The sequence below is a fragment of the Tursiops truncatus genome, unplaced genomic scaffold, assembly GCF_011762595.2.
Source record: "Tursiops truncatus isolate mTurTru1 unplaced genomic scaffold, mTurTru1.mat.Y mat_scaffold_132_arrow_ctg1, whole genome shotgun sequence".
Classification (NCBI taxonomy): Eukaryota; Metazoa; Chordata; class Mammalia; order Artiodactyla; family Delphinidae; genus Tursiops; species Tursiops truncatus.
The window spans coordinates 39,443-65,180 of record NW_022983186.1 but is presented as its reverse complement, the minus strand read 5'-3'; the positions used below and the strand labels follow the sequence as shown (position 1 = coordinate 65,180).

At 42.5% G+C, this 25,738-nt stretch overlaps 1 protein-coding gene across 1 annotated transcript; it reads left to right on the top strand.

Annotated features, from left to right (window-relative positions):
- The first annotated feature begins 710 nt into the window (after window positions 1–710).
- On the top strand, window positions 711–1,694 carry LOC117310706 (eosinophil cationic protein-like). The gene is made up of 2 exons (XM_033850394.2): window positions 711–857; window positions 1,078–1,694. The coding sequence occupies exon 2, from the start codon at window positions 1,083–1,085 to the stop codon at window positions 1,548–1,550; it is 468 nt and encodes a 155-aa protein (XP_033706285.1). The 5' UTR covers window positions 711–857; window positions 1,078–1,082; the 3' UTR covers window positions 1,551–1,694.
- The last annotated feature ends 24,044 nt before the right edge of the window (window positions 1,695–25,738 follow it).

The window sequence follows — 25,738 nt, the reverse complement described above, 5'->3', positions numbered from 1 at the left end:
TGATTACTAAAATGAAAGGGGGGCCTGGGTTCCTCTGGTGCAAACAAGCCTCCTGGCTCTATTTGTTCTGAGTACCGGGCCTGCCTTCATGTACTTCAGTCTTTCAATGTGTTGCCCCCAAGTTGAGTTATAAAATGTATAGCCCATTCTGGGACTTCCCTAATGGCGCAGTGGTTAAGAATCCGCCTGCCAACGCAGGGGACACAGGTTCGAGCCCAGGTCCGGGAAGATCCCACTTGCTGCAGAGCAACTAAGCCCATGTGCCACAACTACTGAGCCTGAGCTCTAGAGCCCGTGAGCCACAACTCTTGAGCTCTTGTGCCACAACTACTGAAGCCCACGTGCCTAGAGCACATGCTCCGCAACAAAAGAAGCCACCGCAATGAGAAGCCCGTGCACCGCAACGAAGAGTAGCCCCTGCTCGCTGCAACTAGAGAAAGCCCGCACACAGCAACAATGACCCAACGCAGCCAAATAAATAAATAAAAATAAAAAATCTATGGCCATTCTGCAGCCAGTGATATTTTTCATTTAGGAAATCAGACCCAGTGGCAGAGCTCTGTCCTGCACAGGATGCCTGGAATTAGATTTGTTACAACAGAAGCAGCAGTGGTTCATCCCTGGGTATGCACTGATCAGCAAATGATAAAACAAAGGGCTCATTGCATAAGTGGACCATGTCCTAATCTGTGCGTTTCTTCATGTCCTAGATTCAGAACCCTCCTTGTTCTGCTAGCCCCACCCACAGGGGCTGCTCTATATCTCCAGACCCAAGAACTGGGGGGATACCAGCTGCCCCTGAGCGCCAGGCCCACCAGCTGGATCTGTTCTCACAGGAGCCACAGCAGAGATACTGGGTAAGACAATGAGCCCCAGAGCTGGAACAGGAGAGACAGCAATGAAGCAGCAACTGGGGGAGCGGTGAGCTGAAGTTAGTGCCCAGGACACATGACAGACTTTGGGGAGCGGAGGGGAAAGGAGCTAGAATCACAGTGACAGCAGGGGGCCTGCAGGGTGAGTGAGGAGGGAGTGTGTTATTTGTGGGCCGGGATACAGAAGATACCCTTCTTTTCACAGGAAACATGGTTCCAAGACAGCAGAATGCCCAGCTTCCTCTCTTTTTGCTGCTGGGGCTCTTGGGAGTGGTGATCTCACTCCACGCCCAATTAACCCCGGCTCAGAGGTTTCAGATTCAGCACCTAAATATGGCCCACCGTCGATGCGATGATGCAATGCGGGTGGTTAACCGTTACAGAAGGGCATGCAAAGGTGAAAATACTTTTCTCCACACAACGTTTGCTGCCGTAGCTCGTGTTTGTCACACCAGAAATGTAACCTGCCCTAGATCACGCAGGACGAATTGTCATAGAAGCCCACATCGAGTGCTTGTAACCTACTGCAACCTCAGAAGAAAGGCAAACGATTATAGGAACTGCCGTTATAGACAGAGAAGTAATCGGAAGATCTACATCATTGCGTGTGGAAACAGATTACCACAGGACAATGCCAGGTACCCCCTGGTTCCAGTTCACTTGGATGGCATCGTCTAAACTCTGGGCCAAAACTTTGGGCCATGCTCATTTGCCAAGCGCCACAGTCCTGTCCCACCATCCACCCCAGAGATCAGCATCAGTCCTCATCTCACCAGCCTCCAGGTCCCTTTAAGCTTTGCTCAGCTGAAGCTCCTTGTGCACGCACAGTAAACTTTACAGAATTACCTACAAGGCTCCATGTGTCTGTTTGTGCTCTTCTGTCATGTAGTTACATTCTCGTCTAGAGGCTTTTCCCCTTCTTCTAATCTGAGATTTGTGGGAAATCGACGTGAGGATAAGAGGCTCCTTGTGTCATGAAGTTGTGCAGACTTTTCCTTCTCTCTGCTTTAGGCCAGGAAGCTGCGGCTTCCACTCACAGCGGCCTATTTCATTACCAGGAGGCAAAGAGCCCCCAGTAAGTAGAAACAAATGTATTTGATTCTGATTTAAGAACCATGCATTTTATGATAAAGAGAACGATACGGTGTAAAAACAAAAAGAAAGGGGAAAATGCCGTAATTGTGATAAGACCAAAAGAAAGAAGCAAATTTTAGCCGCATAGATTTGTTTTTAAATAAGCATATCAAATCTTCAGATATTAATGGTTATCCTAGGGGTGGATCCAGAGTTTGAGTCTAATGTGGAATGAGACAAATTGTTCAGGTAGTATATGGACAGATTCCAGTACTACCTGGAGAAGAGGTGAAACTCTTTCCTGGCGATTTCTGTGTCCTGGAGAAGGGAGCAGCTGGTCATCTGGTAGCAGAAGGTAAGGAAGGAGACATGGAATTGGGATCTCTCCCGAGGATGAATCAGTGGCTTGTTCACATTCAGGTCAGGAAGGGGCACAGGTTCCAGGATTACAGAAATGTAGACAGACAGAAAAGGGGGCGGATAATGAAAGCCCCTACTCTGCCTCCATCACAAGGCTGCACTCAGGAATCAGTGAGGAACAGGAAGGGAAAGCTCTTTGCAAACTGTGGTCAGATGCAGCATTCAAGTGATTGTTCGGGGGACAGGTCGGGTCTTTTGCAGCACCTGACTCAGAACAGAAGGCAGGTAGCATGTCATTAAATCTGTACCTCTGTCCTTGAGTCTGGGACTCCTGACCTCCTATTTTTCAGCTCCTCTTCCAGGCCCAGATACATGGCAATTTCCATTCCTCCCCCCCTCCATATGGTCAGTCATTCTTGCTCTTGGTAGTACTATATACGGCATCTGCACTTGAGCATCTTCTCTGGAGAAGCCACTGGAGGATTTGTTCTTCCAGGCAGGTCTGTTGACTCAAGCTATTGCATGGAGATACTAGGTTTGGAAAATTCCAGGGCTCAACAGAATCCACCGACTTTATTTTTTTAATTATTATTTTTTTTAAGCCAAGGGTTTTTATTTATTTATTTATTTTTAAGATGTTGGGGGTAGGAGTTTATTAATTAATTTATTTATTTTTGCTGTGTTGGGTCTTCGTTTCTGCGCGAGGGCCTTCTCCAGTTGCAGCAAGCGGGGGCCACTCTTCATCGAGGTGCGTGGGCCTCTCACTATCACGGCCTCTCTTGTTGTGGAGCACAGGCTCCAGACGCGCAGGCTCAGTAGTTGTGGCTCACGGGCCTAGTTGCTCCGCGGCATGTGGGATCTTCCCAGACCAGGGCTCGAACCCGTGTTCCCTGCATTAGCAGGCAGACTCTCAACCACTGTACCACCAGGGAAGCCCCAAATCCACTGACTTGAGATTAATACAGAGTGGCATGAAATGAGCTTACCCTTCCAACAGGCTTGGAGTAACAGAAGGAGAAGGTGGGATACCGCAAGGCTGGAGTCACATTTGCCATGAGGCAGTGAATCTTCCTTGTCTCAGCAGATCACATGTCACTTCCCAGCCATGGACACAGCATCTCTAACACCGTATGGTAGAGGGATTAGCCAACTCAGCTGCCCCATCTCTCTCTGCCTTGTGTCGTCATCCCCTCTCCCACCATTCGTTCATGCATTCATTCGTCATTCATTAATGCAGTAGTTAACCCATGTGCAGATGTGCTCTAGGCAGATTTCTGAGGTCGTGAGGGTGCAGTGTAAACAAAGACACATTTCTGCCCTAGGGTGCCTATTCTACTGGGAAGAAAATGCAAAATTATTTTTCCAGGTGATAAGTGTCAGGGGGAAAACTGCACTGAGGGAAACAATGTACAGTCATCTCTCAGTAGCTTCAGGGGATTGGTTCCAGGAGACTCCGCAGATATCAAAATCCACAGATGCTCAAGTCCCTTATATAAAAGGGGCTCATACCGTTGGCCCTCCACATCCGTGGGTTTCACATCCACACAGAGGGCCATCTGTAGTGGGTCTCGATGAGTCCATAGAAGTGAATCTGAAGTGTGGTTGGTAGGGGCCCAATGAAGGAATGAATTCCGAACAATATGAGAAGCAGCTGGTCATGCAGAAACTAAGGGGATAGTCTTCCCGAGAGAGACAGAGACAGAGAGACAGAGAGAGAACATTCAAAGGGCCCGACGTGAATGTAGATTAGTCATGTTACAAAAATGAAAGTTAGTCTAGCAGGACAAGAGCATTTTAACCATGAGCATTAATGATAGAGGTTATTGAGGCTCAGAGGCTTCATACCTATGGAGATGAAAATAAAGAGTAAATTTCCTATGGGGTACAAATGGAGCATGTTAGATAATAATGTGACCTGAAGATCACTCTGGCAGCTGTGCAGGGACTGTGGGGACAGTCAGGAACTTTGGGCCATGCTCATTTGCCAAGCGCCACATGGTATCCAGGCCAAATCCCAGAGGCATGGGATAAGGTAATAGCAATAGGGCAGAAGAAAAAGTGCAGGTTTAGGATTATGTTTCCAAGTTCGAATCATCAGGCTTTAGTGAAGGATTGGAAGCGGAGGGAGAGGGGAACAGAAGAGACTTCCTCATGTCAGTAAAATGCACCTTCATCCTCTCACTCAGTAGCACCATGCTGTTCCCCCTCCCTGAGGCCATGCTTCCCCACTCCCTTCCTGCTTTTCCTCTGTTCCTCATCTTCCTCAGTCCCTGTGCTGAAGATTGGGCTGGGGTCAGAGGGAGCTGGTGGCCCTGAAGCTTAGATGTAGCTTTTCCCTCCTGGGAGGCAGGAGGATTCAAAGCAGAGCAAGGAGGATTCTGTGCTCTGTGACGACAAAGCCGTGGCTTGGCGCCCACCGCCCTCTGTGATAGACACTCAAGATCTGGCTGCACTGAACCTGAGGCCAGCACTACAGTGGCCACTATTAGAGAAGTTAATTGTTCACGTCAGCATGTTCCAAGGACACGTTCCTTGGAGTCCACTTCTCTTCCCTAAGCCTCCATTTCTAACTTTGTAAAATGCTCGTAATAGTACCAAATCTCAAGGAAGTCTTGGAGGAGTGAAAGCAGTTAGTGGTTGTAACACACTTTGTAAGGTACAGCATGAAGTGAAAGGGCCGTTCACATTGTTATTGTTTCTACTTCATGTTTTAACATCAGGAGCAGATCCCTCTGTGTGGGTACGAAGCACGTTGCCTCAAGTGACCCTCAGATCAGGGAGAGAAGGCCCCAGGGTCAGGTCAGGAGGTGTGAGAGGAGAGCAATCTGATCTAAAGCTCCTGATTTCTTTTTGCCTAGATTGAGATTTTAGGCACTGTTTCCATTTGAATCACATAAAGGAGTGAGACTGTGACCACATGGATGGACTTAGAGGGTATCATCCTTGGTGAGATAAGTCAGACAGAGAAAGACAAATGCTGTATGATTTCACTTATATGTGGAACCTACAAAACAAAACAAATGAACAAGAATAACAAAATAGAAACAGAGTCATTGGTACAGATAACAAACAGGTGCTTGCCAGAGGGAAGCAGGATAAGGGAATGAAAGAAATAGGTGAGGGAAATTAAGATGTAAAAACTTCCAGTTATGAAACAAATGAGTCACAGGTATACATGTACAGTGTGGGGGAATATAGTCAATAATTATGTAATATCTTTGGTAACAGATGACAACCAGATGTCATGGTGTTCATTTTGAAAGGTATAGAAATACTGAATCACTCTGCTATGTACCAGGAACTAACATAGTGTTGTAGGTCAATTATACTTCAAAAACAAACAAACAAACAAAACAAACTCATAGAAAAAGAGATCAGATTTGTGGTTACCAGAGGTGGGGGATGAGAGGGAGGGGGAATTGGATAAAGAGAGTCAAACTTCCAGTTATAAGATAAATAAGCACTAGGGATGTGATGTACAACATTTTAAATGCAATCAACACTGCTGTATGTTATATATGAAAATTGTTAAGAGAATAAATCCTAAGAGTTCTCATCACAAGGAAAAAATTATTTCCCAATTCTTTAGTTTTGTATCTATATGAGATGATGAAGGTTCACTAAATTTATGGTGCTAATTACTTCATTATGTTTGTAAGTCAAATCGTTATGCTGTACACCTTAAACTTATACAGTGCTGTATGTCAATTATATCTCAGTAAAACTGGAAGAAAAAAAAAAGAGAGTGAGGCAATGAGTAGGGAAGGGAGCACAGAAATTCTGTTCCCATCCCCAAGTCAAATTATCTATGAAAAATAGTCTTTTTTTGAAACTAAAACTTTACTTACGTTATTAAATTTGCTTCCTAAAATGCACAGAGAAATGTGACACAGTTAACTGTTATTCATGTCTCAAGTCTGAGTTATAATAATAACATAAGAACAATGCCTAGGTAGCTCCCATCAGGAAACTTGCATAAGCCTCTTAGATAGCCTCATTCACCAGAGGGCAGACAGCAGAAGCAAGAAGAGCTACAATCCTGCAGCCTATGGAACAAAAACCACATTCACAAAAAGGTAGGCAAGATGAAGAGGCAGGGGGCTATGTACCAGATGAAGGAACAAGATAAAACCCCCGAAAAACAACTAAATGAAGTGGAGATAGGCAAACTTCCAGAAAAACAATTCAGAAAAACAATAGTGAAGATGACCCAGGACCTCGGAAAAAGAATGGAGGCAGGGCTTCCCTGGTGGCGCAGTGGTTAGGAATCTGCCTGCCAATGCAAGGGACACGGGTTCAAGCCCTGGTCCGGGAAGATCCCACACGCCGCGGAGCAACTAAGCCCGTGTGCCACAACTACTGAGCCTGCGCTCTAGAGCCTGCAAGCCACAACTACTGAGCCCATGCACCACAACTACTGAAGCCTGCGTGCCTAGAGCCTGTGCTCCCAACAAGAGAAGCCACGACAATGAGGAGCCCATGCACCGCAACCAAGAGTAGCCCCTGCTCACAACTAGAGAAAGCCCGCACACAGCAAGGAAGACCCAACGCAGACAAAAATAAAAACAAATAACTAAATAAATAAATTTATTTAAAAAAAAAAGAATGGAGGCAAAGATCGAGACGATACAAGAAATGTTTAACAAAGACCTAGGAGAATTAAAGAACAAACAAACAGAGATGAACAATACAATAACTGAAATGAAAACTACACTAGAAGGAATCAATAGCAGAATAACTGAGGCAGAAGAATGGATAAGTGACCTGAAGACAGAATGATGGAATTCACTGCTGTGGAACAGAATAAAGAAAAAAGAATGAAAAGAAATGAAGACAGCCTAAGAGACCTCTGGGACAACAATAAACGCAAAAACATTCGCATTCTAGGGGTCCCAGAAGGAGAAGAGAGAAGGACCCGAGAAAATATTTGAAGAGATTATAGTCGAAAACTTCCCTAACATGGCAAAGGAAATAGCCACCCAAGTCCAGGAAGAGCAACGAGTCCCATACAGGATAAACCCAAGGAAAAACACGCCGAGACACATAGTAATCAAACTGGCAAAAATTAAAGACAAAGAAAAATTATTGAAAACAGCAAGGGAAAAATGACAAATTACATACAAGGGAACACCCATAAGGTTAACAGCGGATTTCTTAGCAGAAACTCTACAAGCCAGAAGGGAGTGGCATGATATACTTAAAGTGATGAAAGGGAAGAACCTACAACCAAGATTACTCTACGTGGCAAGGATCTCTTTCAGATTTACAAACAAACAAAGCTAAGAGAATTCAGCACCACCAAACCAGCTCTATAACAAATGCTAAAGGAACTTCTCTAAGTGGGAAACAGAAGAGAAGAAAAGGACCTACGAAAACAAGCCCAAAACAATTAAGAAAATGGTCATAGGAACATACATATTGATAATTACCTTAAACGTGAATGGATTAAATGCTCCAACCAAAAGACACAGGCTTGCTGAATGGATACAAAAACAAGACCCATATATATGCTGTCTACAAGAGACCCACATCAGACCTAGGGACACATACAGACTGAAAGTGAGGGGATGGAAAGAGATATTCCATGCAAATGGAAATCAAAAGAAAGCTGGAGTAGCAATACTCATATCAGATAAAATAGACTTTAAAATAAAGAATGTTACAAGAGACAAGGAAGGACACTACATAATGATCAAGGGATCAACCCAAGAAGAATATATAACAATTATAAATATATATGCACCCAACATAGGAGAACCTCAATACATAAGGCAACTGCTAACAGCTATAAAAGAGGAAATCGACAGTAACACAATAATAGTGGGGGACTTTAACACCTCACTTACACCGATGGACAGATCATCCAAAATGAAAATAAATAAGGAAAAACAAGCTTTAAATGACACAATAGACCAGATAGATTTCATTGATATTTATAGGACATTCCATCCAAAAACAGCAGATTACACTTTCTTCTCAAGTACACATGGAACATTCTCCAGGATAGATCACATCTTGGGTCACAAATCAAGGTTCAATAAATTTAAGAAAATTGAAATCATGTCAAGCATCTTTTCTGACCATAACACTATGAGATTAGAAATGAATTACAGGGAAAAAACGTTAAAAAAAACCACAGACGCATGGAAGCTAAACAATATGTTACTAAATAACCAAGAGATCACTGAAGAAATCAAAGAGGAAATAAAAAAATACCTAGAGACAAATGAATGAAAACACGACGATCCAAAACCTGTGGGATGCAGCAAAAGCAGTTCTAAGAGGGAAGTTTATAGCTATACAAGCCTACCTCAAGTATCAAGAAAAATCTCAAATAAACAACCTAACCTTACACGTAAAGGAACTAGAGAAAGAAGAACAAACAAAACCCAAAGTTAGCAGAAGGAAGGAAATCATAAAGATCAGAGAAGAAATAAAGGAAATAGAAATAAAGGAAACAATAGCAAAGATCAATAAAACTAAAAGCTGGTTCCTTGAGAAGATAAACAAAAATGATAAACCATTAGCCAGACTCATCAAGAAAAAGAGGGAGAAGACTCAAATCAATAAAATTAGAAATGAAAAAGGAGAAGTTACAACAGACACCACAGAAATACAAACCATCCTAAGAGACTACTACAAGCAACTCTAGGCCAATAAAATGGACAACTTGAAAGAAATGGACAAATTCTTAGAAAGGTATAACCTTCCAAGACTGAACCAGGAAGAAATAGAAAATATGAACAGACCAATCACAAGTAATGAAATTGAAAGTGTGATTAAAAATCTTCCAACAAACAAATGCCAGGACCAGATGGCTTCACAGGTGAATTCTATCAGATGGCTTCACAGGTGAATTCTTCTCAAACATTTAGAGAAGAGCTAACACCCATTCTTCTGAAGCTCTTCCAAAAAATTGCGGAGGAAGGAACACTCCCAAACTCATTCTATGAGGCCACCATCACCCTGATACCAAAAGCAGACAAAGATACTACAAAAAAAGAAAATTACAGACCAATATCACTGATGAATATAGATGCAAAAATTCTCAAGAAAATACTAGCAAACAGAATCCAACAACACATTAAAAGGATCATACACCATGATCAAGTGGGATTTATCCCAGGGATGCAAGAATTCTTCAATATACGCAAACCAGTCAATGTGATGCACCATGTTAACAAATTGAAGAATAAAAACCATATGATCATCTCAATAGGCGCAGAAAACTTTTGACAAAATTCAACACACTTTTATGATAAAAACTCTCCAGAAAGTGAGCATAGAGGGAACCTACCTCAACATAATAAAGGCCATATATGACAAACCCACAGCAAACATCATTCTCAACACTGAAAAACTGAAAGCATTTCCTCTAAGATCAGGAACAAGACAAGGTTGTCCACTCTCACCACTATTATTCAACATAGTTTTGGAATTCCTAGCCACTGCAATCAGAGAAGAAAAAGAAATAAAAGGAATACAAATTGGAAAAGAAGAAGTAAAACTGTCACTGTTTGCAGATGACATGATATTATACATAGAGAATCCTAAATATGCCACCAGAAAACTACTAGAGCGAATCAATGAATTTGGTAAAGTTGCAGGATACAAAATTAATGCACAGAAATCTCTTGAATTCCTATACACTAATGATGAAAAATCTGAAAGAGAAATTAAGGAAACATTCCCATTTACCACTGCAACAAAAAGAATAAAATACCTAGGAATAAACCTACCTATGGAGACAAAAGACCTGTATGCAGAAAACTATAAGACACTGATGAAAGAAATTAAAGATGATACCAACAGATGGAGAGATATACCGTGTTCTTGGATTGGAAGAATCAACGTTGTGAAGATGACTCTACTACCCAAAGCAATCTACACATTGAATGCAATCCCTATCAAACTACCGATGACATTTTTTATGGACCTAGAACAAAAAAATCTTAAAATTTGTATGGAGACACAAAAGACCCCGAATAGCCAAAGCAGTCTTGAGGGAGAAAAACGGAGCTGGAGGAAGCAGACTCCCTGACTTCAGACTATACTATAAAGCTACAGTAATCAAGAGAATATGGTACTGGCACAAAAACAGAAACATAGATCAATGGAACAGGATAGAAAGCCCAGAGATAAACACACGCACCTATGGTCAACTAATCTATGAAAAAAGAGGCAAGGATATACAATGGAGAAAAGACAGTCTCTTCAATAAGTGGTGCTGGGAAAACTGGACAGCTACATGTAAAAGAATGAAATTAGAACACTCCCTAACACCATACCCAAAAATAAACTCAAAATGGATTAGAGACCTAAATGTAAGACCAGACACTATAAAACCCTTAGAGGAAAACACAGGAAGAACACTCTTTGACATAAATCACAGCAAGATCTTTTTTGATCCACCTCCTAGAGTAATGGCAATAAGGACAAAAATAAACAAATGGGACCTAATGAAACGTCAAAGCTTTTGCACAGCAGAGGAAACCATAAACAAGATGAAAAGACAACCCTCAGAATGGGAGAAAATATTTGCAAACGAAGCAAGTGACAAAGGATTAATCTCCAAAATATATAAACAGCTCATGCAGCTCAATATTAAAAAAACAAACAACCCAATCCTAAAATGGGCAGAAGACCTAAATAGACATTTCTCCAAAGAAGACATACAGATGGCCAAGAAGCACATGAAAAGATCCTCCACATCACTAATTATTAGAGAAATGCAAATCAAAACTACAATGAGGTATCACCTCACACCAGTAAGCATGGGCAGCATCAGAAAATCTACAAACAACAACTGCTGGAGAGGGTGTGGTGAAAAGGGAACCCTCTTGCACTGTTGGTGGGAATGTAAATTGATACGGCAACTATGGAGAACAGTATGGAGGTTCCTTAAAAAACTAAACATAGAATTACCATATGATCCAGCAATCCCGCTACTGGGCATATACCTAGAGGAAACCATATTTCAAAAAGACACATGCACCCCAATGTTCATTGCAGCACTATTTACAATAGCCAGGTCATGGAGGCAGCCTAAATGCCCATTGACAGACGAATGGATAAAGAAGATGTGCATATATACAATGGAATATTACTCAGCCGTAAAAAGGAACGAAATTGGGTCATTTGTTGAGACGTGGATGGATCTAGAGACTGTCATACAGAATGAAGTAAGTCAGAAAGAGAAAAACATTGTATATTAACGCATATATGTGGAATCTAGCAAAATGGTACAGATGAACCAGCTTGCAGGGCAGGAAATAGAGACACAGATGTAGAGAACAAATGTATGGACACCAAGCGGGGAAAGCGGCGGGGGGGTGGGGGTGGGGGTGGGATGAATTGGGCGATTGGGATTGGCATGTATACACTGAAGTGTATAAAATTGATGACTAATAAGAACCTGCTGTATAAAAAAGATAAATAAAATAAAATTTAAAAATTAAAAAAAAAGAACAATGCCTACTTCAAAATTCTCAGTATTTCAAAGGTATATTGGATTCAGAATTGGTGACATGAGAGACATTAGTGAATGGGTGTAGCAGGGTGATTTCAATGGACAACAGGAACACCGAGTAGATCAAATCGTTCACACATTCTCACTGAGTTAGAAAATACGACCCATGGCGCACCATCTGGACATTACCAAATCTGGCAAAAGACATCAGGACCCACCTATATCAGGCCAGTGCACTTCTGAACTTACCAGAAATTCAGTCTCACCTGTGAGGTGAAATTTGTCTGGAGGGGAGTCAAGAACCTAGGACACAGCTAATAATGAGAAACAACAAATTCTTCATTTGCTCTCTTACAAAGTGCGAGAGCCATTTGCCACAATCCTTTCATCATGAGCAGTTATCTAAAAAACAAAGAGATTCAAAACCAAGTGGAGGATTAAATTAATTCATTTATTCATCTATTTGAATATCCTCTACACTTTCCCGTGGATTTTGACCGGGTTGTGACCCACAGGGTCCTCCACAGCTCTGATAGTTTCAGGAGCTCCTCCAGCCACAACGGTGTGCCGAATCCCCTTCCTTCCACAAGTACTTGGCCTTGCTGATGATGTCCTAACAATCTGCAAGAACAGTTAAACTGTCCTGAGAAATAACGGGCTGTTATGGCTTAATGTGCAGCTTATCAAAACTCAGATGATGAAAAGAGAACCAAAGTTTCTCTCTCTTTCTCCATTTCCATCTCTCCTAGATCTTGGTGCACATTTCAGGCAAATTTCTCTCACATTTTTGTAAGGTGACTGCAACAACTCCAAACCATATACCCTCTCAGGAATAAGTTCAGCAGAGGATGGCCCTGTCTTCATACGCCAACATTCCCATCAAACATATCTGATTGTGTTAAGGGTTGATCTCAGAATCAACAACTGTGACCGAAGAAATGAGAGATGCATGCACTGATCAGGTCAAGTATGGTTCGAGGAACCTGGTGGTCCCACAAACCCTTTCACAGTATCTATTAGGTTCTTACCTTTCAAACCACATATCTATGTGAGGCCAGGTTCTCTTTACACAGTTTAGCAAAACAACATAGCACAATGGATGAATGCAAAAGCAGATGTGAGAATCCAGCTGTCAATATAGAGTCAGCCAGTAAAGAAAATGTGAAACAACGGCATTCTTCTTATTACTGTTTTTTGTTTTAGAAAATAAGTTTTTTGAAAAATATATACTATATATCAACATTTAATGATTCAATATTGTTATTAGGTGATTTTTGAATTAATTACTAAGCATTCTAAAATTTCTTGGTTCAAATTTCTAACACGGTAAATATAAATAGGTATAATCAACATAAACAAAAGTTCTTTGCTGTTCTCAACTTTTAGAGTGTAAAGTGATACTGAGAGCAAAAACTCTTAGTCTTGCTGCTACGGAATATTGGGCAGAGGTCGGGGTGTGTGGTCGAGGTGAGGTTGTCCCATACTGAAACCTGGGTTCATACCCACCCTGCTGCTCTCCTTTGACATTTTGTGAGGCCAGAAATCCAATCATGCTTTTTCTGGTATCAAGCTATTATTCTAGGCAGTGGATATTGGTCATAGCCAACCAATATATACAACGCTGTATTTGGTCACTCATCATGACCTCCGCAGAGTCTCAGAATGGGGATTGTTTTACTGAGAGGTCAGATGAGGTTGAATTCAGTGGGCACTTTCCATGGTCTTTATTAAGACTCCTGAGAAGAAACTAAGGCACTGTGGTGATCACCAATACCTAATCTTTGTGTTCCACTCAGTCACAAAGTGAATCTTGCCTATGCCCTTGTTCATTTAGAAAACTGCAGAGTTTGGGAGCTCAGGAGTCAGCACTTCCAAATCTCTCTTCAGGTGTTTCTGTTGTAACCTGTCCCCAGCCTGGCATTTGGGACTCACTTGAACTGATCCTGACTTCAGAAGCCTATGATGGAAATTGATAGTGTCTCGATATTGGGGCTATTCCAAGGTGAGAGGAAGTGGAGGTACCATTTGCCTTGGGAGCCCAAGACAACTCCAGCTACAAATACTTCTAATCATGCACCTATATCCTAGGATAAACCTGTGTTAACTTGACCCAGTCATCACCTGAGTGCACACAACTGACCTACCTGTCATTGTGACATTTTCCCGTTGAATAAAGGGAGAAATGATCAAAGGTTTTGGCTGAGACCCATTACATGGAATAAAAGGCCTCAGTACATTGCTACATCCCTTGTGCCTAGAATAGTACCTGGTACCGATCAGATGTTAAGTAAAGTGTTTGAATGAATGAAGACACATAGATCATATCAACTTTTCATTTTTGCATAATAAATTAATGAAAAGTTAGCAGCTTAAAAACAACATATAATTATTAGCTCACGGTTTTTGTGGATCAGGAATCCAGGCACAGTTTTTCTGGATCCTCCACTCAGGGTCTCACAGGCTGCCATCAAAGCGTTGGCCACGCCGCATTCTCAACTAAAGGGTTGATTAACAGAGAATCTATTCCCAAATTCATTCCGATTGTTGGAAGCCATCAGGGTCCTTAGACCACACTTTGACAACTGCTTTACTAGAGTGCAAGTATTATACTATATGTTATTGCAAATATCCAAAAAGAAACACACGTTTACCTATATTAAGGAGGAATAGCAGAGGCTAATGAAACAACTGAACAGAAAGTATCTATGCCATGGTAAAACCATTTAACTCAGGTACTCAAAAGTATCACATAATAATTATACATATAATATATATATTTATATATTATTATATATAATAATTATACATATAATATATATAATATATATAGTATATATTATATTATATATATTATATGTGATCAATTAAAATGGCAAAAAATAATTTTATTACTTGTGTTTATAAATATAGCTTCTGCATGAAGGGAAAATAACAAGGGTCCTTGGGGGTATAAAAGGTGAGAGAACCATTCGAATGGAGATTCACATTCTATAAATACATTTTATTAAGGAAACATTATTACCTAGGAAACAAAACCCTGACATACCTGATGAAGCAGGTATTTCAGCCTGGATGATATGCCCATCTTAGACAAGAGACTCAAAGTCCACCTGAATGGATGAAACTTACCTTAAACCTACTATGCATCCTGCCTCCTTCTAAGAAGCAGCCAACAATGTAGGAGAACATCACGCTTTGAAGGAGTCACTTGTGGCTCTGCTTCTACCTGCTATTACGTTCACTCTTTGGGCCTCAGTATAACCTCTAAAATGGGGATAATTGTACCTGCCTTCTGGGCTATTGTGAGGGTCAGTTTAAATACAGAAATTGTTTTACAAATGAGAACTTTCAATTTGCTCTAGAATATGTTCAGTGTGAATATAAAAGTAAGTTAGTTATCTATCTTGGCATCTTCGTTTGTCCTCCATATATAAACATAGTTATTATTTTAACCCTCTCCAGTATTAAAAGACCAAAGTTTGATCCAATTGATACTGACTCCTCAGAGTCCTGTTACAAGAAAAAATAACTGAGTTGTGCTGAAAATGTTCACTTTCCCTAGGCTTCATTAGATCCAGTGACACCATGTGCATCTGGAAGGCTTTTCTGTTGTCAGGCCACAGCATTCCCCACCCTCCACCCATGCAGGAGCTTCAGCACATAGGCCCTAGGAAGCCCGTGACAAGTATATGGGGTGACTTGCCAATAGCACATGCACTATAAGTAAACACATGGTGCTTAATGTTGCTGCTTTGTTCCACTATAATCATTCCAACTTGTTTATACTAGTAAAAGTTTGGAAACAAAGAGAATATCCTGAATATGGGACTGTATAAAATACAATGGTATATCCTTACAAAAGAATACTATACAGCCACTAAATAGAATAAGGTACACTCTTGCACGGGCATGGAATATGTCCAAAATATATTGTCGCTGGGAAAGAGGTAATGGTGTAGAACACTGAATATAAAATGTTACTATTTGTGGCGGGAAAAAAAGAGGAAACACTCGCATCTATACTCATGTCAACAAACTTAGAAATGTGTTTAACATGTGTAGATTATATGAAGACTGTAAAAGTATACCAAAAAAAAACCCTGAAAAATAATTGCGTCTGGAAAATAAATTTTGGGCCTATTAAGACAAGGACCAGAGGAAGACACCCTTTTTACTAGATTTGCTCTCAACGTTTGAATTTACGTCTGCCATTTGCAGGTACAACGCATCTGTATTTTGAACGGAAAAAGTCAAATAGGCTACCTCACTGTAGCCCTTTCTCAGTCGAGTAAGGAAGGGTCCGTGGTCATAGAAAGTTCAAACAATGAAGTGATGAAATAAAACGTAAATTGCCTTGGTGATGCAGCATAGTGCTGACCTCGAAACTCCCACGTCTCCCCGCGAGGCGGAGAAGCAGAGCGCCACAGATACCCCTCCTTCCTCGCCCGGCCCTCCTTCCGCAGATCAGCCACCTTCGTGATGGAGAGTTCGTGGTACACAGTAGGCGCTCATTATCTGAAGCCTACTTACTTATTATTCTGCGGTTTTCCTCAGTGATTGAAGGAGGCTTTTGAAAGTTCGAAGCCATCACTAAGAACCAGGAGGTAAAAGTTCTGGTCCCGCTCGGCCCGCGGGGTCCAGGCGGCGCAGCGGCCCCTGCCGGCCAAGGTGGCGGCCGTGGGAACCCGCCTGCTAGAGCAAAGGCGAGGGGAGAGGTGGGGTCGCCCCTACTCCGCGCCCTCTCCTCTCCTGCCAGCGCCTTGTCCTCGGACTGTGCTTGCAAGTCTGAGGTTATTTTCTATGAAGGAAGCAGAGACCCTCTGCTTTGATCCAATCTGGGTAGAGCCTCCAGACCCCTCTCGGGAGCCCGTGATCTGCCCCCGCGGTGGCAGGGGCTTTGGGGGTGAAGAGACTCGAAGGAAAACGCTGTGGGCCCGGTCACTCGGGGCTCAGGGTCAGCACCATCGGAGTTTTATTAGAGCGGCCGTGCGCAGATCGGTCAGTGAGCCCGAAGAGCATCATCCCACGGTGGGAGCATGGCTTTCCGAGTAGATGCATCACCACAGTCGCGCGTACGCAAGAGCTTGCTGACTCTCCGGGCCCGGTTTTCTTCAATCCCGCCCAGGAAGAGGGCGCGAGGAGTTTGGGGAAGAGGGGAGAACTCGCCAAGAAAACCGGCAAGGCTGGAGCAAGGCGCGAGCCCAGCACAGAATTTCGCAGCAGCACCTGCCCTCTGTTGGCGGGAAGGCGCATTTACACATGGCTCCGCTTTGCGGTCAAAGGCCCTCAGCCATCGGAGAGGCTGTGAGAGAGGCAGCCGGCTGGGGTCAGCGAGGGGTGCGGATTCCGGAGCGGAAGCGTTAGAAGGAAACACTGAGGTTCACCAAACAAAAGGGGATTGGATCACCAGCACTTGTCCTACTAGGAAAGGAGGTGTCTACACCTGACCCCTATTAGACCTCGTGGGTGATCAGCGTGGAGCTTCAGTTGCACAAGCAGCTAGCTGCTAAGGGCTGGCATGGAGCCTAAATCAGTCAGGGACCTTGACATCTCAGGAATATTGTGTCGTGACAATTGATCTGAGGAGGCTTAGTCAGCAAACATCTCTTGAGTACCTATGTGTGAGACACCGTTAGAGGTATGTGGGAGTCATTAGAGAATACAGCAGACAAAAAAGAGACAATAAACATAATAAATATGTAAGTTATATAGACAGGGTGATGAGCTCTAGGGGGGAAATACAGCAGGAAGAAGAATGGAGGGGTGGGGAAACTACGGGGAGCATTTTATTTATTTATTTGCAAGGGCAGCTTGTGGGATTTTAGTTCCCCTACCAGGGATTGAACCCAGCTGTCCTCGGCAGCCAGAGCACAGAGTTCTAACCACTGGACCACCAGGGAATTCTCCACCTGTAGCATTTTAAATTAGGGCTCATGAAAGAGCCAGGAGACAGTGGTGTCCCAGACCCAACATGCAGATTGACACAACTATCTGTCTTGAAGTCATTGGGACTGATCTCACAATGCTTTTCACCCTTGTTTGTGTCACAAGAAGCCCCATTGCCAGGTCAGCCTCATCAAGGACAATGGAGTGATCAACCATGCCTGATGCTGCTGAGCCTGGAGAATCAACCCTACTGGGGTGGGGAGGTCTTATTCCAATGCAAGGAGTGCCCCCTAACCCTTACTAATGATGCTGAGGAGTCAATTGAGGAAATTTACAAAGTTCTTGGCCTAGAAGAAAACTGTCTTGTCCAGGAGTGCGTAGGAAGAGGATACGCATCTGAGTCATGTTCTCTGTCCTAGAAGAGGGAATGGACGGATAGAGAGTAGGGCATCTCTGTCTCACTTCCCCTAGTTACCAGTCCCTCCTCCTCCAGATTCCAGGCCCTCAGGACTCTCCCTTTCTCCTCTTCCTCACTCGTCTAAGTACTCATCTGAGAAGCTCACTTTGTCATACTTTCCTTCCTCTTGTGTAACGAGTTCCAGCTCCTCCCTCCTTCCTTCCCTCTGTCCCACTACCTTGACTCTGCACGTTCTCCTGGAGATCTCTACAGGTTGTACATAGACCCACCTTGTTTTTTAAATAGCCGTGTAGTACTTATGGAATCCTTGTTTCAAGGAGCCATGTGTTTCCTTCCCAGTTCTATCTCTACTTTTCTGTGTCAGCTAGATAAATCACTCTACCATTCTGGTCCTCAGATGTTAAATGAAGGACTTGGAACAAATGTCCAAGTTCCTTCCAACTGAGACTCTTGTAATTCTCTGAATTCCTGACAAAGGAGTAGGGTGTGTGTGTGTGTGTGTGTGTGTGTGTGAGTGTGTGTGTGTGTGTGTGTGTGTGTGTGATGGAATGTCTACAGAAAATGCAATCCTCGTTTCCAAAATTTTCTACTATGTAAATCTTATTTTTTTTAAAGATTATACCTAAATCCAGAAGGAATAGCTTGATTACCTGAAATAAAATATATGTATGTATATGTGATGGTTAACTTTGTGTCATCTTGACTGGGCCATGGGGTGCCCAGATGTTCAATCAAATACTATCTTGGGTATTTCTGTGAGGGTGGTTTTAGATGACATTCATATTTAAATTGGTAGACTGAGTAAAACAGATTGTCTCCCTAATGTGGGTGGGCCTCATGCAGTCAGTTGAAGGCCTGAATAGAACAAAAAGGCTGACCCTTCCCCCAAATAAGACAGAATTCTCCTGCCTGACGGCCTTCAAACTGGGACATCGGCTTTTTCCTGCCTTTTGACTCAAACTGAAACATCAACTCTTCATGGGTCTACAGCCTGCCTGCCTGCCTTTGCGTTAGAACTACACCCACAGCTCTCCTGGGTCTCTAGCTTGCTGACTCACCCTGGAGGTCTTAGAACTTGCCAGCCTCCATAATTGTATGAATCAATTCTTACTACAAATCTCTTTATATATATTTAATAACATTGGTTCTGTTTCTCTGGAGAAACCTGACTAATGGAGCATGTATATTTATTACTGTTACTGTTGCTTTACTATTATCGAGAAAATCATTTAACTATTATATTGCAGGCAGCATGCAAATCCCTACCCCTCAGAACTGTTGTTTAATTGAGAGAGATAAAAGATCATCACAGAAGACTACAGGCTGATCTTAGGCCTCTGAAGCTGTCTAGATGTGAAGACTGGCTAATGCACTTGGAGATACCTGTCAGTCAGCAAACATTAATGGAGTGGTTCCGCTCTTGGCACTCTCCAGTGAGGTTCACCATCCTCTGGTCTAATAGGAAAACAGAAGGCCTAAAACTTATTAAACCTAAGAGAAAGCTTTGATGGGTGCTATACAGCCTAAAATATCTCAGCATCATTCATGATATTTATACCTTATGGAGTGTTGAAAATAAATGCAAAAAGGGTTGAAAATAACAAGAAAGCCACCACCTCTTTGATGCACCTATTTCATACCAGGCAATTGGGATTAAGCCTCACAATAATGCTGTCCAGCTGGTAACACTCCCTACACTTTCTAGTGTTTTCACCTGTGCTCAACATCCAGCATGACCCACCATCAGACTTAGCATGTCTGTGTATCCAGAAAGAATTTTACTGTTTCCCTGGTAGAAAAGGGAAGGCAAACTCCTTGAGTGAGGTCACATGGTTGGTGAAGAGCAGAGCTGTGAGTCAAACTCTGATCTGTCTTTTTTTTTAAAGCCCGTGCGCTTTAACAGACAAACAAGCTTGTTCCTCTCACGTGAGACTGAGGTGAAGTAGGAGCTAACATTCCACACAGGAAAATATTCTGGCTTTGGAGAAACAACATACCTTAACAGTTAAGAGGCCCAAAATTAGCCTGAATGGCATCAAAAGGAAAGCCTTAACTACTAAAAATTATCAGCAGTAATGACTATTGTTGAGAAACAAGTGAAATAGCTCAAACTGAGAAACAAGACAATTAGGGCATAGACCCAGGCAAGCCTGACTGTTTATCTCAGGGTTTCCGAGACATCAGATATCCTGCACCATAGCTCCATTCCATCTGTATTATTAATATTTCCTTTTTATCAACTCAGTTTTTGACACAGTTTTGTTCTAAGCGGTAATACATATGAAGCCACAGAGTTGACACACTGATTATTCATCACATTGAAATAAACCCATAACAATTAACACCTTAAATATTTCTCTGTGTACTCTGTAACATCAGTCAGCTCACTTCTCAGCAGTTGTACACTTTTCATACTTTATACTTCTATAAACCGCTTTCATATCTCGAGGTTTAAGATACTTTTATAAACAGCTGTATACTTTTCATACTTTTATAAACAGCTGTATCTCGAGGTTTAAGTTGAAAAATTCTACCTGGAAAAATGCTTTCACAGAAGAATAAAAAACCCAAGGACAGTAGAAAAAATGAAGCCCCAAATCAAAGATTTGGTCATATTTAATCAACTCTGTTCAAAAGAGAAGCTAAACCAAGCAGTGTTTATAATTATAAAATGTTATTACCACTGCATTCGGAAAGCCGTGTGCAGAAAGGTATTGTCAGTTGGCATCTCCCTTTCATCAGGTTAAGGTACTCGCAAGAGTACCCTGGGGGTGAAGATATTGCAAGTGCTAGACATCAGATGACTCTGTGAAACCCTGTGGCCGATATCCTCAACAGTTGTTTTTACCACAGTGCAGAAGACTGTTTCCCAAGACTATATCTTACAACGTCCCTGGATTACAAATAATGGCATAATGACATTGGCTGATAATTCAGTGGCTGTTGATGTGGTGATTAAACTAATGAAATAACAGAACAAGCTCACATTTAGCAGTGTTTTGATACTAAAGACAAAATCATGCTGAGAATCCAGTACACTTTCAATATGGGTTTGTATGAATTTCTTTTCAAATAAACAGATCCTCGGCCCAAGATCTTTCCTGTCAACTAGGTCATTTGGATTTAATTTGAAGGCAATGGAGGGCAATTAAAAATGTGCAGAGGGAATCTATAGAAAAAACTATCAGAAAATGTGTTTGGGGATGTTCTCTGAATACAATCTAAAGGAGAATGGTCAAGGATAGGGTAGAGTATCATCTAGACTTCTCTCAGGACACTTAGCAAGTCTGATGGCTCATAAACACAAATGTCTACAGGAGCCAGATAGGTATCATCACTGAGTGAACAGAGAGGATGGGAGTCAGGAGGGAGGAGTGGAATCAGGGAAGAGTTCTTGAGCTTTTTAGTTGGCAGTTGCTACTCTGCTCTAGCTGATGGTTACATGGCCACATTTTGGCGGGCTATTTTAAGGCAACCCAGGGATCCACATTTTCTGTGTGAAAATCCCTGTTTGGAAAGGTTATCATCAACTCCAAAAATTATTTTTAAAATTGTTAATAACAACAACGAAACCCACTGACTAGGCCAATCAGATCAGCTGTTGAGCCAGGTAGACTGCTATGACTGGAGTATATGGGTTTTGCCTCATATTAGAAACACTTGAGTACAGCCTTGCTGCCCACCCAGACACTAAAGCATCACAGAAGGGCTACAATATACCTAATTCACTTTTATACCCTCATCACCTATAAAAAGGCTTAACACACAATATATATGAAAAAACATGCTTAATAGTCAAAGGAATTAAGGAATTCCACAAAACAAGATGACAAAACAGAGTTCTCCTAGCTTTGCCTTCAGTCCTGTCTAGGTCAACATTTGTGTCCATATTTATAGAAGGACAACAATGGTAACAGGATCACATTTTCAGACGAGAATATAGAAAGGTAGTAAAAATTATGTGGATTAATTTTGTTGAAAGATTATAGTATGCCAGTTCAAGAGTCTAATTCCAATTTTTCTCACCTAGAAGCTGGGCCAGTGATTTAACCTCTGTCTCTTAGCACTCAGTCCTTCTCCACCTTTGTGCATTGTTCCACACCAATTCCTTCACCTAGAATGCCCAGCGTTTCCCTAATGCCGAGCAAACCCCTGCTTATTCTCATGGCCCTGCTCTGATGGAGTCTCCTCCTGGAAGCCTTCCTGGACCTATCAGGGAAAGTAACTTCCTCCACCCCTTGACTCTCCCTAAGTCATGTTTATACAAGTGATAATACTTCTATCACAAAATCGGTTTCTCTACTTTCCACAGGCCACTTGGGGATCTAGACTACCATTTCACGTATCGTGGTATACCTTGTCGGTAACACAGTTTCAGGAATAGAGTACACTGTCCATAAATGGGTGGTTTACAAAAAAAGATAAAATTCCCCATTTACATAGTGAAATACAAGCACTAAGAATGTACATGACAATTGTGTAGAAAACAGCACATATGTGAATACATGCAAGATTCTAGAAACCTAGATTGGAGTCCTTTATACAACACCAGATATTCATTCTTTTACAGATTTTACAGAAAGACTTTTGTGTATTTTCAGGTTGTTAGTTGACATAGAGTAGAAGCAATGATCAGGTCCAGACTGAAAATTAGAGAAAGTAAATCCAATGCAAGTGAAACAGAGGAAGAAAACTCAAGAAGTACTTAACAAACTGTTCTAACACTTTGCAAAACCGAACAGCAAAAAAATCAAAGACTCAAGTTTCCGGCATCAGGAGGTGATGAGATACAGAATGTTTATGTGAAGAGAAAACAAGGGGCATTACCAAAAACAAAAAGGAACCTGGGTTTCTCCTTTGCCAACAGCCTCCCCTGGCTCTATTTGTTCCATCAGGACTCTTTTTTTGTTGGCTGCACCGTGGGGCTTGCAGGATCTTAGTTCCCCAACCAGGGATTGAATCCGGGGCCTCGGCTGTGAAAATGCGTAGTCCTAACCACTGGACCAACAGGGGATTCTGGGCCTCTTTTTACATAACATGGCTCTTTAGTGGGCTGGAGTAGGATTAAAGAGCTGAAGGGGGTTGGGGGAAGACTGAACTGGCCTGTAGAATCTTAGGAGGTTTTATTGATATCTGATGCCATAGTACTTTCAGAGCTTGAATAAAGGCACCTTACTGAGTTCAAAATGGACATTTGGGGGCTTCCCTGGTGGAGCAATGGTTAAGAATCCACCTGCCAATGCAGGGCACAGGGGTTCGAGCCCTGGTCTAGGCAGATCCCACATGCCGCGGAGCAACTAACTACTGAACCTGCACTCTAGAGCCCGTGAGCCACAACTACTGAGCCCGTGAGCCACAACTACTGAAGCCTGCGTGCCTAGAGCCCGTGCTCCACAACAAGAGAAGCCACCGCAATGAGAAGCCTGCGCACCACAACGAAGAGTAGCCCCCGCTCACTGCAACTAGAGACAGCCTGCACACAGCAACGAAGACCCAATGCGGCCAATAAGTAAATAAATAAATGTCCCTTTTTAAAAAAATAAAAATGTAAATTTGGAACAAGGTTTGTACAAGAAAAAGAAGATAGCACCTCCCATAACACATTCCACTCCTCTCCTGGTTTTAGCCCTTAACACAAGACTTGGCACATCTAATGCAGTCAGTAAAGGATTCCACTAATTCAGAAATGAAAAATAATTTCCATATCACAAATAAATATATTTTCTCATTATGTACCTTTCTCTCCTCTCTCTTTTCTCTCTCTTTTTCCATCCCTTTCTTCTCACATTTCTTCTTCATTTTCTAGACAACCTCCTGGGCTGAGTAGCTAGGTTGCCCATGTTGGTTCCTAGTGATTCTCAAAAACACTGACAGATCCTTCCAGAATTCTCTCTTGAATTAGTTCCTGTTGCAGGGCAGTATATTAGAAATGGTATTTCTAGAAGGCATGGAGAAGTTAATGATGAACCCAAGTTTCCTGGGGATTCCTCTCTGGAGGCTGGACTAGAAACTGCTAAATAAGTAAGTTGTTGAACAATGGAGGCCCCTGGCCCAGATGACTACGTGTGGGATCATTTTAAGATTTCCTTCAGAGAGTCATGAACCGAGAGCAGGAAGACTTCTACAGCCTCTCACTGCCATGGCCACTCTGGGGCCCATGTCGAAGTCCCAGGTCCTTAGGAGAGATATGGGAGATTCCCAGTGGGTGTCCAATCCTTTGTACCTCTAGAGAAGCTCCTATATGAGCAAGAGTCATGTTCTGAGGATGTCAGGGATCCATTCATGCCATCCCATGCAGAGATGAGCACTGCTGTGACACTATGTGGACTGGAGTTCTCCTTCTCCCTTGTCCTCTATCTGTAGGGAGCCCTGGCAGGGTCTACCCAACCAGGTTTTTAAAAATGTATGAGCCCTCTGGAACCAGCTTGCTCTCTTCAACATAGGTTTTTGCCAAAGGAGATAACCCCAGCTGCCTGGGGTTACGGTGCACCCCAGCTGCCTCTTCAGAGGCAGCCGGAATAAATGGGAACACTTGGCTTTTGAGGGAGACACTCCTGGTTCTGCCGCTATTGTCTGTTAACTGTGTGTGCCTCTGTTTGATCACCTTTAAAATGAGACTGATGGGGACTTCCCTGGTGGCGCAGTGGTTAAGAATCCGCCTGCCAGTGCAGGGGACACGGGTTCGAGCCCTGGTCCGGGAAGATCCCACATGCCGCGGAGCAACTAAGCCCGTGCGCCACGACTACTGATCCTGCGCTCTAGAGCCTGCGAGCCACAACTACTAAGCCCAAGTGCCACAACTACTGAAGCCCGTGAGCCGAGAGCCTGTGCTCTGCAGCAAGAGAAGCCACCCAATGAGAAGCCTGCGAACCGAAATGAAGAGTAGCCTCCGCTCGCCACAACTAGAGAAAGCCCGCACACAGCAACAAAGACCCAAGGCAGCCAGAAATAAAAATAAATCAATTAAAAGAAAATGAGACTAATGGTAGCTACCTCATGGGTCGTCATGAGGGTTAAATGAGTCAATTTATGTAAAGTGCTTACCCCACAGAAGTTGCTTGAAAATGAGAGCTTGCAATTTGCTCTCAAATTCTCTCTATATGAAACTAAATTAGCGGTTCTTACTTGTATGTAATTTATCTAACACATATAAATAGGTATTTGCTTTCTCTAGTAGTAAAAGACCAGAACTTTGAAACTCTAATGCTGACTTCCATGTGCAGATATGTCACTGGGCTCTCATAACAAGGAAACATCCCCTGGTCATGTTGTTATGTTCCGAAAAATAATGGTCTCCCAGGCTTCCTTGGGGTCAACGATACTGGGTGCATCTGGAAGACTTGGTGCTGACAACTCACAACTCCCCCCCACCCCACAGCTTGCAGGAGCTGCAGTGCTGGGGTCTTGGAAACGTTAATCATGTATGGGAGTGAGCTTGTCAACAGCTGAATACAAAGGGTTTGATGTTGCTATTTTGTTCCAGGATACACATTCTATCTTGTTTCTAGCAGTAAAAGACTGGAACAAACTGTATGATTGTATCCATGATTAAATAGCCATAGACGAGAATACCATGCAGCCATTAACTAGAGTGAGGTACATCCTTCGCCAAAACATAGTAGTTAAAAAATAAGGTGTGGAACACTGTATATGATCCTA

Bases quoted from the DNA above. Each gene is read 5' to 3' on its own strand.
- LOC117310706 (XM_033850394.2), top strand. From the start codon at position 1,083: ATGGTTCCAAGACAGCAGAATGCCCAGCTTCCTCTCTTTTTGCTGCTG.